The 18,988-nt window shown below is 48.0% G+C and overlaps 1 protein-coding gene across 10 annotated transcripts in view; it reads right to left on the reverse strand.

The window, feature by feature from the left end:
- The window catches only part of DENND2A (DENN domain containing 2A), a 123,463-nt gene that overhangs the window by 26,809 nt on the left and 77,666 nt on the right, over positions 1-18,988 (reverse strand). For 9 of the 10 annotated variants that reach the window (XR_012432933.1, XR_012432934.1, XM_015448139.4 and 6 more), the window contains 5 exons: positions 16,047-16,156; positions 14,433-14,502; positions 11,820-11,897; positions 5,204-5,344; positions 3,750-3,898 (listed from right to left, as the gene is read on the reverse strand). Coding sequence is in view for 8 of the 10 variants with exons in the window: in XM_015448139.4 (XP_015303625.3) it covers positions 3,750-3,898; positions 5,204-5,344; positions 11,820-11,897; positions 14,433-14,502; positions 16,047-16,156 (548 nt within the window). In the remaining 2 variants the exon portion in view is untranslated. Of the gene's footprint in view, positions 1-3,749; positions 4,006-5,203; positions 5,345-11,819; positions 11,898-14,432; positions 14,503-16,046; positions 16,157-18,988 lie in introns of those variants that run through there. The other variant, XM_074036148.1, reaches the window with a different exon arrangement.

The raw sequence follows: 18,988 nt of genomic DNA on the forward strand, positions 1-18,988 counted from the left end.
AGGCGTGTGCCACCACGACCAGCTAATTTTTGTATTTTTAGGAGAGACAGGGTTTCGCCATGTTGGCCAGGCTAGTCTTGAACTCCTGACCTCAGGTGATCTGCTCGCCTCGGCCTCCCAAAGTGCTGGGATTACAGGTGTGAGCCACTGAGACTGGCTGGCATTTCCAGGTTTCTTTGTGTCCCGAGCCTTCTGACATGTCCCCCTGCATTGCCCTTTGGGGAGGTGTTTGTCTCTGACAAGGCCCCTTCCCTTTTCTGTTCCCCCCTTTTCTCTCCCTGCACTTTAAGTTTTTTTTTTTTTCTTCTTAATTTTTAGAGACAGAGTCTTGCTGTCACCAGGACTGGAGTGCAGTGGTGTCTCACTGTACTTTTACCAGAAAAACCCATGATACTTTGTTTTCTTCCCCCTGGAGAGAGTCTGGGGGAGGCTGGGGTGTGTGAAGGGGGCCCACGGCTCCTCTCCAGCGGTGCCCTTCCCAGACATCTTCTCAGGGTGGGCCCTCCCCAAATCTAACATCTTCACCCCGCAGGCACGTTCCCCGGGGACTGTCCCCACCAACACTCCAGCTGGGTTTCCTTGGCTGGCTTTCCACTTCTAGCCCAGGCCTTTCTGAAATCCATCATTTTCTCCTCCCCCAAATCCAAGCCTGAGAATTCCACCTCTAGGGGATGGAGGGAGTGGGGGATGGAGAGGATAAAGACAGTTACTATGGTGCTGATGAAATCCGATCCTGGTCACTGAAGGGTTATTACTCATCCCGGCTTCCAGGGCTCCAACCTTGAGAACTCCCTTGGCTGAATTCCCCAGTGCCCAGGAGCTTGGAGAGCTCCCCAGCGCCCAGCACCAGCTGCAGGCTTACAGAGAGGGCCTGCTTCCAGAGCTGACAAAAGTGCACCAGGAGTACAATGACGCTGACATTTAAAAGTGAATAGTGAACTAAAACACAGGGTGGGAGCAGGCTGGGAACAGCCAGATGGCTGCTGTCCAAAGAGGTGCATCAGAAAGGTGACCAGATGTGCCGCGTGAGGGGAGAGGGTGGGGCCGCTTCCCGCCCCGCCTATCTACAGAGTTTGTCCCTTCCATTCTTCTATGCCTTTTTTTCTTCCCTTTTGTTTTCCATAGGTCAGAGTCAGATTTCCTCTCCAAACCACAGTGCTTCAGGTTTTTTTTTGTTTTGGCACTGCTTCTTTCCAGATGTACTTCTCAGGTGGCCTCATCTGCACCACCCGGTTGGCTGGCCCCGCATCTCGGCCCTTTCTGGGGCTGCAGCCACCCCTCACGCTTCTGTGCCCCCAGTTCCAAAGCAAAGAAGGCTCTGATTCAGTATTTCAAAAATGCAAGGAATTCTCTTTTTAGAAGCTTAGAACGAACCCAAGTCCTTGTCTGCATTTCCTTCCGGATCTTCTTTGATTTGTGACATGGCCTTAGCAAATCACTGAATGTGCCCACTGGGATGGGGGTGGCCTCCTATGGGGCACTGAGTCTGTGTGTGTGATGGGAGGGCATTCGCTTTAACGGTGAGGAAGGGATGCCCTCAGGACGGTCTGTCCTCTCGAGCATGGCCCTGCAGCCTTCTGTGAGCTGGCTTCTGTCCACCACTGCTAGCTCATCTCCCTCCCCCACCTTCCTCTCTCTGCGCCAGCCCTAGTGAACTACTTTGCAGTTATTTTTCTTTCTCTCTCTCTCTCTCTTTTTTTTTTTTTTTAGTTTCGCTCTTGTTACCCAGGCTGGAGTGCAATGGCATGATCTCGGCTCACTGCAACCTCCGTCTCCCGGGTTCAAGCGATTCCTCTTCAAGCCTCCCAAGTAGCTGGGATTACAGGCGTGCGCCACCATGCCATACTAAATTTTTTGGTAGTTTTAGTAGAGACGGGGTTTCACTATGTTGGTCAGGCTGGTCTTGAACCTCTGACCTCAAGTGATCCACCCGCCTCAGCTTCCCAAAGTGCTGGGATTACACTCATGAGCCACTGCGCCCAGCCTGCTTTGCAGTCCTGAAGGTGACAGCTAGGCCTCACCTGTCCCCGTATCTCTGTAGGATGGCTCCTTTTGCCTGCATTGTGCTGACTACTTGTTCTGAGTGTTGGCTCTCAGAACTCGCCTCCCTGGGAGTGAGCGCCCTCCCTCGGTCTCCAGAACTCACTGCCTCCACCTGCCTCTAATGGGGTCCTGGATAGTCGGCTTATGTCTCTGTTACCCCACTGCACTGAGACAAGTCTGTGGGTTTTTTTCTTTTCTTTCTTTTTTTTTTTTTTGAGACAAGGTCTTGTTCTGTTGCCCAGGTTGGAGTGCAGTGGCATGATCATAGCTCACTGCAGCCTTGAACTTCTGGGCTCAAGCAATCTTCCTACCTCAGCCTCCCTAGTAGCAGGGACTGCAGGCTCGAGCCACCATACCTGGCTAATGTTCTTTTTTTTTTTTTTTTTTTACATTTTTTGTAGAGATGGGGATCTTACTGTGTTGCCCAGGCTGGTCTCAAACTACTTCACTCAAGCAGTCTTCCCACGTCAGCCTCCTAAAGTGCAGTGATTACAGGCGTGAGCCACCATGCCAGTTGTGTCTTTTCTCTGTTTTCCTACCACATAGTGGAGTGTCTGACACATGGCAGAATGAGTGGAAAGCCCACCAATGCCAGGGAAGTCGCACATAGCAGTGCAAAGCGGTATGCCTCCCAGATCTCCAGTCTGAGCTGCCAACTGATTCCATCCTTTATTTTATCTTATTTTTTATTTTTTGAGATGGAGTCTTGCTCTGTCTCCAGGCTGGAGTGCAGTGGCATGATCTTGGCTCACTGCAATCTCTGCCTCCCGGGTCCAAGCGATTCTCCTGTCTCAGCCTCTTGAGTAGCTGGGACTACAGGCACCCACCACCACGCGCGGCTAATTTTTGTATTTTTAGCAGAGACAGAGTTTCACCATGTTGGCCAGGCTGGTCTCGAACTCCTGACCTCAAGTGATCTGCCTGCCTTGGCCTCCCAAAATGTTGGGATTACAGGCATGAGTCACCACACCTGGCCTATTTTACTTTTATTTTTGAGATGGAATGTCGCTCTGTCACTCAGGCTGGAGTGCAATGGTGCGATCTCAGCTCATTGCAGCCTCTGCCTCTGGGGTTCAAGCGATTCTTGTGCCTCAGCCTCTCAAGTAGCTGAGCTGGTATTATAGGCACGAGCCACCATGCCTGGCTAATTTTTGTATTTTTAGTAGAGATGGGATTTCACCATGTTGGCCAGGCTGGTCTTGAACTCCTGACCTCAGGTGATCCGACTGCCTCAGCCTCCCAAAGTGCTGGGATTACAGGCGTGAGCCACTGTGCCTGGCCATCCTTTTTTTGTGGGGGCAGGAGAGAAGGTCTCCCTCTGTTGCCCAGGCTGGAATGCAGTGGTGAGATCTCAGCTCACCACAATGTTCACCTCCCAGGTTCAATCAATTCCTGTGCCTTAGCCTCCCAAGTAGCTGGGATAACAGGTGTAGGCCACCACAGCTGGCTAATTTTTCTATTTTTAGTAGAGACGGGGTTTCACCATGTTGGACAGGCTGGCCTCAAACTCCTGGCCTCAAGTGATCCATCCATCTCAGCCTCTCAAAGTGCTGAGATTACAGGCATGAGTCACTGTGCCCAGCCTATTCCATCCTTATCTCAGAAGGGCTTACTCTTCAATGCTAGGCAGTCACCTGCTCTACAGACTAGAGGGTCCAAGAGTGACTGTCATTCAAACGCTTTAGCGAAGTAGCCAAGGCGGGTACCTGAGCTTGTCTGCGATGAAGATGACCCTCCTCTCCAGAAGCAGGGAGGCAAACACACAGACCAGGTGGCGGACACTGAGGGAGGAGAAGAGAGACTCAAAGTCCACGTGCTCGAGCCGGGAGTCCAGCGGGCGGCACAGTTCGATCACCTGCCAGGGAACAGGAGCAGCCATGAAGGAGGGGCCCAGCTACGCAGCCAGGCCTCTCACGGGCGTCGCAGTCACGGGGCTCTGAGGTCCTCATCAGGGGTGACCCACTGGCGGGGGAAAAGGGAAAGAAAAAAAGCAAAACGAAAGGATTGGGGGAAAAGAAAGATGCCAGAAGACTGGGGAAGGAGGTAGCTTTGATAGGGAAGCAAGCGTCTCACATTCAGCTATGAGACTGAGGACGGTGTGGATGAAGGGGAGGACACAGGATGGCAAAATCAATGGTTTTTGGCCCCAAATGGTTGGGGGCTCTCCCCGGCAACAGCGTATCTGCACTCGCCATGGAGAGTTTATAGGACTTTTGAAAACTGTTCTGTCCCTGAGAGTCCAGCGGAGAGCATCTCTGTCTCTTGAGGAACTGGTACCTGCTAGGTGGAAATCCCAGGCTAGCACGGAACGCCCAGCAGGCCTGAGCAGCACTTCGGAGACTTGCTGCCACCTCAAGAAGGTGTTTTTTAGGTAATCCTGACTCCATCCCACTCCATTTCTGATGATGTGTGCTTTCAGCTTTTGTGCTTTGTGTCTATATCTTCTTTTTTTTGAGATGGAGTCTTACTCTGTTGCCCAGGCTGGAGTGCAGTGGTGCAGTCTTGGCTTATTGCAGCCTCTGCCTCCCAGCTTCGAGCAATTCTCCTGCCTCAGCCTCCCAAGTAGCTGAGATTATAGGTGCCCGCCACCATGCCCAGCTAATTTTTGTATTGTTAGTAGAGACAGGGTTCCACCATGTTGGCCAGGCTCGTCTCGAACTCCTGACTCCAAGTGATCCACCTGCCTCGGCCTCCCAAAAGAAGGGATTACAGGCATGCTCCCTTCTTCAGTGAGCTGAGATTGCACCACTGCACTCCAGCCTGGGCAATAGTGCAAGACTTGGTCTCAAAAACAAAAACAAAAAATAAAGTTATAGAGGCGATACAGACTTGAAATGTAAATAGGTTTCAATACACTGTATGAATGAAAATGGGCTATTAAAAGAAACTAAGGATGTTCAGTGCAGATCCCTAATCTGAGGCCAACATCATGCAAAGGAACACCCCAGCTGCCATAGCATAGTTCCCGCTTGGGCAGAGTCCTAGCCTGGATGGACTGAGGGTGGAACTCATGATGAGTGATCTGGGCCAGCCCGAGGGGCGGGGAGAGGACACCATGGAATTGGACTGCTCACTGAAAGGCAGCCCCTCTGAGCACGGAGACTCGGCTGTCTGGGCCACTACCTCCCCCCAGGGAGAAGGAAGGAGTCTGGCAACTTACCTCAGTTCCTGAACCTGGCAGGAAGTTCTTGACAAGGATGGTTTTGCCCAGGGCTGGGAAAGGAGCTTCCATGACACTTCTCATGAGTGGTTGAACCAGGGCAGGAGAGATGCCTCGTCTTTTTTCCACCTCATCCAATATCTGCAAGGGTCAGAAAAGCGGCTTAGCTATTCTGAAGCCAGAGCACCATGGCATGGTGACTTAAGACTTACGGGGAAGCCCTGCTTTCCCCATGAGGCCAGAACAGGCCTTCTGACCCTCCACATGATTGTCCCCAATTCTTCTCCCCTCTGTGTGTCCACACCCTTTGCCATGCAACGTTGCAGCTCCTACTCAAGGAGTGAAGTCTACTTCCTTGCCCCTTTGACTTAGGGTTTGGCCATGTGACTGGTTGTGCTAATACATGCATTCCCAATGGGGGTAATATCACCCCAAGGGGGTAAGAACTGGTTTTTGGCAGGAATGAAAAAACTGAGATATTATAATGGTTTGTAGCCCTCTAAGAGGTCAAAGTACATAAACAGATAATAGTTTATTTATGGATTAAAATGTCATGGGAGGGGATATCCATCAGGAAAATACAAATCAAAAGCACCATGAGATACCACTTCACATCCGTTAGGATGACTCTAATAAAAAGACGGATAATAACAGGTGTTGGCAAGGACGTGGAGAAATTAGAACTCTCATACACTGCTGGTAGGAATGTAAATAGTGAAGCCACTCTGGAGAACAGTCTGGTAGTTCCTCAAAAGGTTAAACATAGAGTTACCATATGACCCAGCACATAGCACTCCTAGGTCCCTACCCAAAAAAAATGAAAACATATATGTTCACATAAAAATTTTTTTTTTTTTTTTTTTTTTTTTTTTTTGAGACGGAGTCTCGCTCTGTTGCCCAGGCTGGAGTGCAGTGGCGCAATCTCAGCTCACTGCAAGCTCCACGTCCCAGGTTCACGTCATTCTCCTGCCTCAGCCCCCCGAGTATCTGGGACGACAGGTGCCTGCCACCATGCCCGGCTAATTTTTTTGTATTTTTTTAGTAGAGACAGGGTTTCACCGTGTTAGCCAGGATGGTCTTGATTTCCTGACCTCGTGATCCGCCCATCTCGGCCTTCCAAAGTGCTGGAGTTACAAGAATGAGTCACTGTGCCCGGACTTTTTAAAAATTTTTTTATTTTTTGAGATTGAGTCTTGCTCTGTTGCCCAGGCTGGAGTGCAATGGCCCAATCTTGGCTCACTGCAACCTCTGCCTCCTGGGTTCAAGTGATTCTCGTGCCTCAGCCTCTCAAGTAGCTGGGATTACAGGCACGTGCCACCGCACCCGGCTAATTTTTGTACTTTTAGTAGAGATGGAATTTTGCCATGTTGGCCAGGCTGGAACTCCTGACCTCAGGTGATCCAACCACCTTGGCCTCCCAAAGTGCTAGGATTACAGGTGTGAGCCGCCATGCCCAGCCCTCAAAATAGACAATTAAGAATATAAAATATATCAATGATTTTTTTCATGTCAATTATATGCTGAAATAAAATAATATTTTGGACATATTCTGTTAAATAAAATGTATTATTAAAATTAAAAAGACAGGATGGCAGTTCCTCAAAAAACTAAACAGAATTACCATATGATCCAGCAACTCTATTTCTGGGTGTATACCCAAAAGAATTGAAGCAGGGACTTGAATAGATGTTTATTTGTACACGTGTGTTCCTAGCAGCATAATTCACAATGGCCACAATGTGGAAACCACCCAAATGTCCATCAATGGATAAATGGATAAATAAAATGTTGTACATACCAAATGGATAAATAAAATGTTGTATATACGTACAGTGGAATATTATTCAGCCACAAAAGGAATGAAGTACAGATACATGCTACAACATGAGTGAACCCTGAAAATATTATGCTAAGTGAATTGAAGTCAGTCACAAAAGGACAGCTATTGGATGGTTCTACCTCTATGATGCTCCTAGAATCCTCAAATTCATAAAAATAGAAAGTAGAATGGCGATGGTAAGGGGTTGGTGGGGGGAATGGGAAATTATTGTTTAATGAGTACAGAGTTTCTTTTTTCTTTTGAGATGGAGTCTCGCTCTTGTTGTCTAGGCTGGAGTGCAATGGCGTGATCTTGGCTCACTGCAACCTCTGCTCCCCAGGTTCAAGCGATTCTCCTGCCTCAGCCTCCTGAGTAGCTGGGATTACAGACGCTCACCACCACATTCACTTAATTTTTTTTTTTTTTTTGAGCCGGAGTTTCGCTGTTGTTGCCCAGGCTGGAGTGCAGTGGTGTGATCTTGGTTCACTGCAACCTCTGCTTCCCAGGTTCAAGTGATTCTCCTGCCTCAGCCCTGGCTAATTTTTGTATTTTTAGTAGAAACAGGGTTTCACCATGTTTGCCAGGCTGGTGTTGAACTCCTGGCATCAGGTGATCTGCCCGCCTCAGTCTCCCAAAGTGCTGGGATTACAGGTGTGAGCCACTGCACCTGGCTCTAGCTAATTTTTGTATTTTTAGTAGAGATGGGGTTTCACCATGTTGGTCAGGCTGGTCTTGAACTCATGACCTTAGGTGATCCCCACCTCAGCCTCCCAGAGTGCTGGGATTACAGGCGTGAGCCACCACGCTTGGCCTCAATGGGTACAGAGTTTCTGTTGGGGGAGATGAAAAAGCTCTGGAGATAGATGGTGGTGATTGTTGCACAACGATGTGGATGTAATGCCACTGAACTGTTAAAATGGTTAAGATGGTAAATTTTTCGTTATGTATATATTTTAGCACAAAAAAAAGACAATAATATGAAAAAAATTAATAAGAATTTTGGGGGAGGCAGTTAAGGAAAACACATCTAAAAAGGCTGCTTTGGGGGACAGTAATTTAAAAAAGCTTGTGGCCGGGCACAGGGGCTCATGCCTGTAATCCTAGCATTTTGGGAGGCCGAGGCAGGCAGGTTACCTGAGGTCAGGAGTTCAAGACCAGCCTGGCCAACATGGTGAAACCCTGTCTCTACTAAAAATACAAAAATTAGCTGGGTGTGGTGGCAGGTGCCTATAATCTCAGCTACTCAGGAGGCTGGGAAGGCGAATCACTTGAACCTGGGAGGCGGAGGTTGCAGTAAACCGAGATCGCGCCACTGCACTCCAGTCTGGGCGACAGAGCAAGACTCCATCTAAAAAAAAAAAAAAAAAAGAAAAAAAGCTTTTGGGATACTGGGCAGAATGAGGCAGAAGCATTGCCATGCGAGTTCTCTGTCCAGGCCTTAGGAGGCCTGCCTTTGTGTTTTGTGTGCCCTCTTGTGCCTCCGCCATTGCCACGAGAAGAGCACATGTGGGCCATCTCACTGTCTAGGAGTATGGGAGACACGTGGAGCAGGCCTGCGCCCAGACTTGCAGCCTCTAGAGCAGCTAGATCAGCCAACCAGCCAGCCTCAATCAGCCAACCCAGCCTCTTCACAATACTTGCCGAGCCCAAACCCCAGCTGACCTCACAGCTGGGAGAACAAACGATTGAATATTGAAGGCTCTGTGGTTCATTAGATGGTATTACTAGAGCAATTGTTCACTGATACCCTTTCCTTCAGAGATTCTAAGAGCTGCTCTCTTCTTCTTCTTCTCCATGACTCCTTTCTGTTCTAAAGGACAATATGCCATTTTGGCCATCCTTGCCCCACACCTAGAAATAGCTCAAGTTCCTGGGCTCAGTTAGCTAAAGCTCTGGTTCCGGTTCTGTCCTGAATATCTGCTGTGTGGTCTTCAGCAAGTCATCACACTGTGCTCCTAAAATATCCCTGGTCAGAAAACAGACAGGAAAACCAAGGACTCTGCATCACAGAAGTATGTTAGCACATTTACTGGCTTCACGTCCCCTGCCCATGACAGCAAGGACCGCTTATGTGAACTTCAAAGCCTCCACTTGGAAGCTGGCCTAACTCACATGAGCTGTTTTACTTCCAGTGTTCATAAGCATTCTGACAACAACAAAGGCTACGACCTCTAACCTTACTTCATATGTAAACAAATCACATGAAAGACTGGCCTGAGCAGTAATGCCTAGCCCGCTAGACCTCGCCAATGGCCAACTCCAACATAAAATGATGACCACTTCTGGTGGAGGGGAGGGGAGACCCTGGCTAAGATTACACTGATAGCATTCATTTTCCTTCTTTCTTTTTCCTTTCATTTTCCTTTCTCCTTTCATTTTCCTTTCTTTCCTTCCTTTCCCTCCCCCTCTTCCTTCCCCCCTCCCTCTCCCCTCCCTCCCTCCTTCCCTCCCTCTCTCCCTCCCTCCCTTCCTCTTTATCTTTCTCTTTATTTCTCTTTTTCTTTTTTTTCCTTTTCTTTCTTGACAGGGTCTCACTCTATCACCAAGGCTGGAGTGTACTGGTGTGAACGTGGCTTGCTGCAGCCTAGCCTCCTAGGCTCAAGCAATCCTCCCACCTCTCAGCCTCCCAGGTAGCTGGAACTACAGGTGCACACTACCATGCCTGGCTAATTTTTTTGTATTTTTTGTAGAGACAGGGTTTCACCATGTTGCCTAGTCTGGTCTTGAACTCGTGGGCTCAAGCGATCCTCCTGCCTTGGCCGCCCAAAGTACTAGGATTATAGGTGTGAGACACTGTACCTGGCCTTCTTTTGTTTTTTGTTTTTTAATTAGAGACAGGGTCTCGCTAGTTTTCCCAGGCTGGAGTGCAGTGATGCGATCACAGCTCAGCACAGCCTCGAACTCTTGGGCTCAAGTGATCTACCGGTCTCAGCCTCCTGACCAGACATTAATTCTTTCAAACAGACTTGCAGAGAAGTACAAGTTCTACCATGGGAAGAGATCACACTGTATCGGTATAATTCAGGCTTCCTCTGAATTTAGGGAGAGGGCGGGCAGGAGGAAGGCTTTTTTATAGAAATGCTTTTAGGGGCCGGGCGCAGTGGCTCACGCCTGTAATCCCAGCACTTTGGGAGGCTGAGGCGGGTGGATTATGAGGTCAGGAGATGGAGACCATCCTGGTTAACACGGTGAAACCCCGTCTCTACTAAAAACACAAAAATTAGCTGGGTGTGGTGGCACGTGCCTGTAGTCCCAGCTACTCGGGAGGCTGAGGCAGGAGAATTGCTTGAACCTAGGAGGTGGAGGTTGCAGTGAGCCAAGATTGCGCCACTGCACTCCAGCCTGACAACAGAGTGAGACTCCGTCTCAAAAAAACAAACAAACAAAAAAGAAATGCTTTTAGGGAGTACTGCTTTAACATCCATGGACCGTAGGTGCACAAATTTCAATTCCCAAAAGCAAGCTCAGACAGATCTATATACTCAAGAAGGACTGAAAATAAATTTATCAATTAGGTCGGATGCGGTGGCTCACGCCTATAATCCCAGCACTTTGGGAGGCCAAGGTGGGTGGATCACTTGAGGCCAGTTTGAGACCAGCCTGAGCAACATGGTGAAACCCCATCTCTACTAAAAATACAAAATTAGCCAGGCGTGGTGGCACGTGCCTATAATTCCAGCTACTCAGGAGGCTGTGGCAAAAGAATTGCTTGAACCCGGGAGGTGTAGGTGGCAGCGAGCCGAGATTGCGCCACCGCACTCTGGCCTGGGTGACAGAGTGAGACTCTGTCTCAAAAAAAGAAAAAAAAAATTATGAATTAGACACTCATGTCTGGTTAATATAGGAAATGATGTTGGATTATACCTAGTTTTTGAGATCAGCATCACATAGGATAGTAATTCTTTCCTATATACCAATCCAGAATACTGGGGTAGATGAGCTAATTCAATATGGCAATTCCTATGTGTTCATATATTGGCTCATTTTCCAGAAAAGAAGACCAAATTATATGAATATTTTGATAATCTTAGACCACTATTAAAATAATTAATCCCCCCTCCACAAAACTGTTATACATACATGACACATATACACGTGGGTACACACCTATCCATCTATTACAGTAGCTTTTTTTACGCCAAAGCTCATATGACAAAAGGCAATGCTCAGAAGAAGAAAAATAAAACACCTGCAGTATTCTGGGAGGGTCCTCCACCCCTCCCTTTCTCAACTGCAATTATCTCACCCTCCCTGCACCACACACACTTTCTGAACCTGGCCCTTCCTTAACTCTTTTTCTTTTTTTTTTTTTTTTTGAGACGGAGTCTTGCTCTGTCACCCAGGCTGGAGTGCAATGGCATGATCTCGGCTCACTGCAACCTCCACCTCCCAGGTTCAAGTGATTCTCCTGCCTCAACCTCCCGACAACTGGGACTACAGGCAGGCACCACCATGCCCAGCTGATTTTTTTTGTATTTTTAGCAGAGATGGGCTTTCACCATGCTGGCCAGGCTCATCTTGAACTCCCGACCTCAAGTGATCCGCCCGCCTCAGACTCCCAAAGTGCTGGGATTACAGGCGTGAGCCACCCCGCCACCGCACCAGGCCCATCAACTCTCATTTCCTGAACCACTGGTGAGAGAAGAGAGGGGTGATGAGGAGAGGAGTGAAGAAATGGGAAGGGAAGTAGGTAGAGAATAAAACGAGAGAAGGCCCAGGACATGGGGGTATTCCCTGGACCCCTCTAGAGCCCTCCCGTTCCTTCCCTTCCTCTTTCTCTGAGGTCCAAGTTCTCACCTTTGAAAAGAGGCTGAAGCATCCGAGGCGGCTCACAATGCAGTAAACTTCAGGAAGGCGCTTCCCTTTGCCTCCAGGCTTTTTGGAGAGAAACACAAGGGAATTATGAGTGTTGACAACCTCAGGGAAGAAAGGAACCCACACGTTTTTTGGGAAACTATCAAGTGCCAGATGTTTCCACATATCGTAGCTTTGGAAAACCCAATAAAGTAAGTTGTTATCCCATTGTGTTTATTATAATGTTTGTTACAATTGTTTGTTATCACTATATGTTTATTATAATGATAATTTCAAGTGAGAAATCATTTCTGAAGATCTTTCTGAAAACTCAGTTTTAAGCTAATTTTCAAACCAAAAAAAAAAAGATCAATCTCAATACTTTTTTTTTTTTTTTGAGACGGCGTCTCACTCTGTCACCAGGCTGGAGTACAGTGGAACGATGTTGGCTCACTGCAACCTCCACCTCCCGGGTTCAAGTGATTCTCCTGCCTCAGCCTCCCAAGTAGCTGAGATTACAGGTGCATACCACCACGCCCCGCTAATTTTTGTGCTTTTAGTAGAGAAGGGGTTTCACCATATTGGCCAGGCTTGTCTCGAACTCCTGACCTCGTAATCTGCCCACCTCGGCCTCCCAAAGTGCTGGGATTACAGGGGAGAGCCACGGCACCCTGCCCAATCTCAATACTTAAAAAAATTTTATTTATTTATTTCTGGAGACAGAGTCTTGCTCTGTTGTCCAGACTGGAGTGCAGTGACGTGATCTCGGCTCGCTGCAGCCTCTACCTCCCGGGTTCAAGCGATTCTTGTGACTCAGCCTCCTGAATGGCTGGAATTACAGGCGTGTGTCGCCATGCCCAGTTATTTTTTTGTATTTTTAGTAGAGATAGGGCTTCACCATGTTGGCCAAGCTGGTCTTGAACTCCTAAGCTCACGCAATCTGCCCACCTCAGCCTCCCAAAGTGCTAGGATTATTGGCGTGAGCCTGCGCCCGACCTCAATCTCAATACTTTAACCCTAAAGTAATTTGATCAACAAAATTATTATCTCACTTAACTTTTTCAATTATCCATGCTTTTCATTTTACTGATTAATTCAAAAAATGTTTCTTGAACACCTACTATGTGCCATGCATTATACTTGACTCTAAAGTTTTTCAGCCTATTTTAGGGGCTCAAGTATATTCTCAGTGGAAAAAGATTCACCATTACTGAAGATTTTCAAAAGAACGGGCCTCAAAATGACAATTCTAAAATGCTTTAGCAGGATCATTGCACTGAAACAAGTTCCTGACTTTTATTTATTTATTTTATTTTATTTTATTTTTTTTGAGACGGAGTCTCGCGCTGTGTCACCCAGGCTGGAGTGCAGTGGCGCGATCTCGGCTCACTGCAAGCTCCGCCTCCCAGGTTCACGCCATTCTCCTGCCTCAGCCTCCGAGTAGCTGGGACTACAGGCGCCCGCCACCACGCCCGGCTAGTTTTTTGTATTTTTAGTGGAGACGGGGTTTCACCATGTTAGCCAGGATGGTCTTGATCTCCTGACCTCGTGATCCACCCGCCTCGGCCTCCCAAAGTGCTGGGATTACAGGCTTGAGCCACCGCGCCCGGCCTTTTTTTTTTTTTTTTGTAGTAGAGACGGGGTTTCACCCTGTTAGCCAGGATGGTCTCGATCTCCTGACCTCGTGATCCGCCCATCTCGGCCTCCCAAAGTGCTGGGATTACAGGCTTGAGCCACCGCGCCCGGCCCAGTTCCTGACTTTTAAAGGTGATTCTTCTGAAGGGGACATTCTTGAATTATTTGAGTCTTCTGTCCTTAGCAACCATTCTGAATGTTCTCTCTAAGTGATCAGGGTCTGTTTGGCACATTTTATTAGAAAAAAATATTTTGCTTAAAGAGAGAAAGGTCTTTTATTTGGCAGGAAAAATAATGGAGAAAGTATTTTTGTCCAGTTGCAGTGGTTCATGCCTGTAATCCCAGCACACTGGGAGGCCAAAGTGGGAAGATTGCTTGAGCCCAAGAGTTCGAGACCAGCCTGGGCAACATAGCAAGATCCTGTCTCTACAAATAATTTAAAAATTAGCCATGTGTGGTGGTACATGCCTGTGGTCCCAGCTACTTGGGAGGCCGAGGCAGGAGGATCACCTAAGCTGGGGAGGTCGAGGCTACAGTGAAACATGATCCACTGCACTCCAGCCCAGGCAGCAGAGTGAGACCCCATCTCAAAATGAAATAAAAGTACTTTCTTTCTGATGGAAATGGACATTGCCACCTACCAAGAAGACTCAGGTGAGCACCCTCAATTCCTGTTTTTTAATTTTTAATTTTTTAGTATACATTTTTAAAATAGAGCTGGGGCCTCATTTGTTACCCAGGCTGGTCTTGAACTCCTGGTCTCAAGTGATCTGTCCCCCTCATCCCCCCAAAGTGCTGAGATTATAGGCATGAGCCACCGTGCCAGCTTTTTTCTGTGGTATTAACTGTCCTGATTCACCTGCCACTCCCCCTGCTCCTTCTCCTCCTGTGGCCCATTGGGAAATCTCAGTCTCATGGGACCAGGAAGTCAGACCTGGCTGTCCACGAGGCTCTTGCAGGCTGAAAGCAGACTGTACTCACCAGCAGTCTTCGGCAGTAACCGAACCTTCTGCTCCCATCTTCTCCAGTTAAAACAAATGAGAATGTTTCACTGTGGGTGGGAAAACACAAACACATCACAAAGCAAAACAAAACCAAAGACACTTCATCACTCTGCAGCAAGGGGTGGCAGTGAGCAGCCAGGGGACGCACTGCAGGAGGCCGTAGGAAAGGCCACTCCCCGTCCCACCTGTCCCTGTCCATGCTGAGACACGGGTCACCCATAGCTTCAAAGTAAATGTCAGTGAGACTGGGCTGGGCATGGTGGCTCATGCCTGTAATCCCAGCACTTTGGGAGGCCGAGGTGGGTGGATCACTTGAGGTCAGGAGTTCGAGACCCACCTGGCCAACAGGGTGAAAGCCCGTCTCTACTAAAAATACAAAAGTTAGCCAGGCATGGTGGCATATGTCTGTACTCTCAGCTACTGGGGAGGCTGAGGCAAGAGAACTGCTTGAACCCAGGAGGCGGAGGTAGCAGTCAGCCAAGATCATGCCATTATACTCCAGCTTGGAGGAAGAAGCAAGACTGCATCTCAAAAAAAAAAAAAAAAAAAAAAAAAAAAAAGTCAGTGAGACTGAGAACTAAAGTGTTGCTGTGGCCTGAGAGGAAATGTGGTACTTCGTTTCCATCCAGGGCTCTCCCATCATTTTTTCTTTTTTTTTTTTCCTCTTTTTTTTTTTTTCCGAGGCAGAGTCTTACTCGGTTGCCCAGGCTGGGGTGCAGTGGTGTGATCTTGGCTCACCACAACCTCCGCCTCCCAGGTTCAAGCGATTCTCCTGCCCCAGCTTCCCCGAGTAGCTGGGATTACAGGCGCTCGCCACCATGCCTAGCTCAGGGCTCTCCCAGCATTCAATCACCTGGGCTGCCCTACTTTACAAAACACAACTGTCATTGACTCTGGAGGCTGAAGAGAGGGAAGCGCCTGGGGTGCTGTCCTTAGGGAGCCGAGCATGTGTGAGTGCAGTGACATCTGCTCATTTGGGGATGTGACTCGGTGAGAGAGCAGCGGAAGAGTGGGACGGTTCTGTGCCCCTCTTGGAATTGCCCCGGGGCAGCTCTCTCAGGTCATGGTCTGTACAGAGCAGCCCCAAGGCTTGGACGGTCCTTAAAGACTGCTGAGCCACCCTCAAGGAATGCAGTACCCCTTAAAGACAGGACCCGCAGTCTACTGAGTTTGGCCAAATGCTGAAACATCTGATAATAAAAACACTGGTGTCTAATAACACAAGATGAAGCAGAAATGTAAGCGGATCCCAATCCAAGAAACAGCTGGATAGGAGACTGAAGAGATGTTTCAGGATGAGAACGGGGAAGGGCAATGTTGCCCTAACTTTTCCCAGGCTAAGAATTACCTTCCGGGAGGCTTCTGAAACAAACATCCCCAGATTGAGTGGGAGGCCTGGGAGGTCTGCATGCTGGGCAGGTGACTCTCACCTTCAGGGAAGCTATAAAACACCCCTTGGGGAAAGCTCTAGGCCAGGGCCCATCAGGATTGCGTAACGGTGGGAATGACTCACGGGGTCTGCCACCCGTAACCCCATCTCTAAGTCCCACCTTAGTCTTTGGGGCTGGGAAGGGGAGAAGCCAGCTCGTACCTGGTGAACTGCTGGACAGGAACCCAATCCTTGGCATCAGGGAAACAGAACTGGGGAATGGCCTTCAGTTGGTCCTCAGCCTCTCTCATGAACTTGAAAGATCTTTCCAACTGCAGGGAGAAAGGTAAGAGACGGTTCGAGAACAAACCCCAGCGTGGGAGGGTGAGGCAGATGATGGAAGGATGGCCTCTCCCACCTCTCCACATTTGTGACTGCCGCCTTAACCTCTTCCCTTGGGAAGGGCTTGCAGCTCAGTCTGCTGGGGCGTTCTTCCCCCCAGGGCAGTTCCAACTCTACACCTCTGGGAGAAGTCGGGAGGAAAAAACAGTATGCTTGAGAGAAACTTTATCTATGCTTCTCCGCTTGACATTCTAGAATGTAACTATTTCAATGAATAAAAAAACACTGCCAGGGGTCTTTTCCAAATAGGAGGCTCAGGAAACTGGAGGGCAGAGCCTCCAATCAGGCCTTTCTATCTCTGGGCCCAGGCAAAGCAGTCCCTTCTCACTCCAGGCAAAGACTTACAACACTCTCAGTGAATACATTCAGTAAAACCATATTATGCTGGGAAATTCAACTAATTTCAGACAGTCTTTGAGTGTTGGAACTAGAAGGAAGCGTGACGCCATCCAGCCTGACATTCTTATTTCAGCAAGAAGGAAATAAGCCCTGAGGTGTGATGTGATGTGTCCCGGTCACATGAGTTAATGTTCGAACTTGGAAGAAAAATGATCTAATCTTTTTTTTTCTCTCTCTCTCTATGAGATTCTAGCACATCATACAGTATCTGACATATCAAAGACTGGATGAATGTTATCTTGTTAAAGAACAGGATGAGCACTTTGGGAGGCCAAGGCAGGAGGATCACTTGAGGCCAGGAGTTCAAAACCAGCTGGGACAACATAGTGAGGTCCCATGTCTACGAAAAAAAAAAAAAAAAAAAAAAAGAACAAGGGCGGACGTGGTGGCTCACACCTGTAATCCCAGCACTTTGGGAGGCTGAGGCCGGTGAATCACCTGGGGTCAGGAGTTTGAGACCAGCCTGGCCAACACGGCAAGACCCCATCTGTACTAAAAATACAAAAAAATTAGCCACGTTTGGTGGCAGGCACCTGTACTCTCAGCTGCTTGGGAGGCTGAGGCATGAGAACTGTTTGAACCCAGGAGGCGGAGGTTGCAGCGAGCTGAGATCACACCACTGCACCCCAGCCTGGGCAACAGAGCAAGATGCTGTCTAAGAAAAAAGAAAAAGAGCTGGGCACGGTGGCTCACGCCTGTAATCCCAGTACTTTGGGAGGCCAAGGTGGGCAGATCACGAGGTCAGGAGATCGAGACCATTCTGGCTAACATGGTGAAACCCTGTCCTTACTAAAAATACAAAAAAAAAAAAAAAATCAGCTGGGCGTGGTGGTGGGCGCCTGTAGTCCCAGCACTCGGGAGGCTGAGGCAGGAGAATGGCGTGAACCTGGGAGGCGGAGCTTGCAGTGAGCCGAGATCACACCACTGCACTCCAGCCTGGGCGACAGAGCAAGACTCCATTTCAAAAAAAAAAAAAGAAAAAAAAAAGGGACAGGATGAATTAATGAAGTCTGATTTAGAGATTATATTTAAAGTCATGAGTTTGTTTGTTTTGCTTATGAACAGAAATTTGTGATTTTTTGGTCTCTCTATGTATAAATATATATTTTTTAGAGCCAGAATTTTGCTATCTTGCCCAGGCTGGACTTGAACTCCTGGGCTCAAGCAATCCTCCTGCTTCAGCATCCTGAATAGCGGGACTTACAAGTGCATACCATCACATCTAGCCAGCAATCTGTGCTTTTAAAAAGCACCCCAGATACAATTTGGGAAACACAAAATAATAATTTCTAATTATTTATCTCATTATTATTCATATTTGCTTATAAACAGGTACTTTTTCATGTGAGGAGAATTGTAGGCTTTGTTGCTATTGTTTATAGGTTTATACTTGTTAAATTTCCTTTATAAAAATTTAAAGAAAAATGCATCATGCTAAGGTTATCTTCAGTAATTTGAAATATCACATATCTGAATATCTGAGGTTAGGAATTGATAGTGTCTAACCTAAATATAACGGCTAACTTCCTTCCTTCCTTTCTTTTTTTTTTTTTTTTTTTTGAGACAGAGTCTCACTCTGTCACCCAGGCTGGAGTGCAGTGGTGTGATCTTGGCTCACTGCAACCTCTACCTCATGGGTTCAAGTGATTCTCCTGCCTCAGCCTCTTGAGTAGCTGGGATTACAAGCATGTACCACCACACCTAGCTTTTTTTTTTTTGTATTTTCAGTAGAAACAGGGTTTCACCATGTTGGCCAGGCTGATCTTGAACTCCTGGCCTCAAGTGATCTGCCTGCCTTGGTCTCCCAGAGTGTTGGGATTACAGGCGTGAGTCACGGTGTTTGGCCCTAACCTAAATTGTTTCTGTAATAATTTGCATCAATTTCTTTGTTTCCAATAGCTTGCTAGTGAGCTCCACTTTATTCATTCATTCATTCATTCATTCATTCATTCATTCATTCATTATTTTGAGATGGAGTCTTGCTCTGTCACCCAGGCTGGAGTGCAATGCTGCAATCTCGGCTCACTGCAACCTCCACCTCCTGGGTTCAAGTGATTCTCCTACCTCAGCCTCCCAAGTAGCTGGTATTACAGGTGCCTGCCACCATGTCCGACTAATTTTTGTATTTTTAATAGAGACGGGGCTTCACGATGTTGGCCAGGCCAGTCTCGAACTCCTGACCTCAAGTGATCCACCTGCCTCGGCCTCCCAAAGTGTTGGGATTACAGGCGTGAGCCACCGCGCCTGGCCCGAGCTCTACTTTAAAACACCCTTGCAGACAGTTTCTGAAGTCGGCAGGCTAGTAGTCCTGTTCACCGCTCCTGACGGTCAACAAGCCTTCCCAAAGTCACCAAGTGTCAGGG

This window comes from Macaca fascicularis, chromosome 3 (genome assembly GCF_037993035.2).
Source record: "Macaca fascicularis isolate 582-1 chromosome 3, T2T-MFA8v1.1".
Classification (NCBI taxonomy): domain Eukaryota; kingdom Metazoa; phylum Chordata; class Mammalia; order Primates; family Cercopithecidae; genus Macaca; species Macaca fascicularis.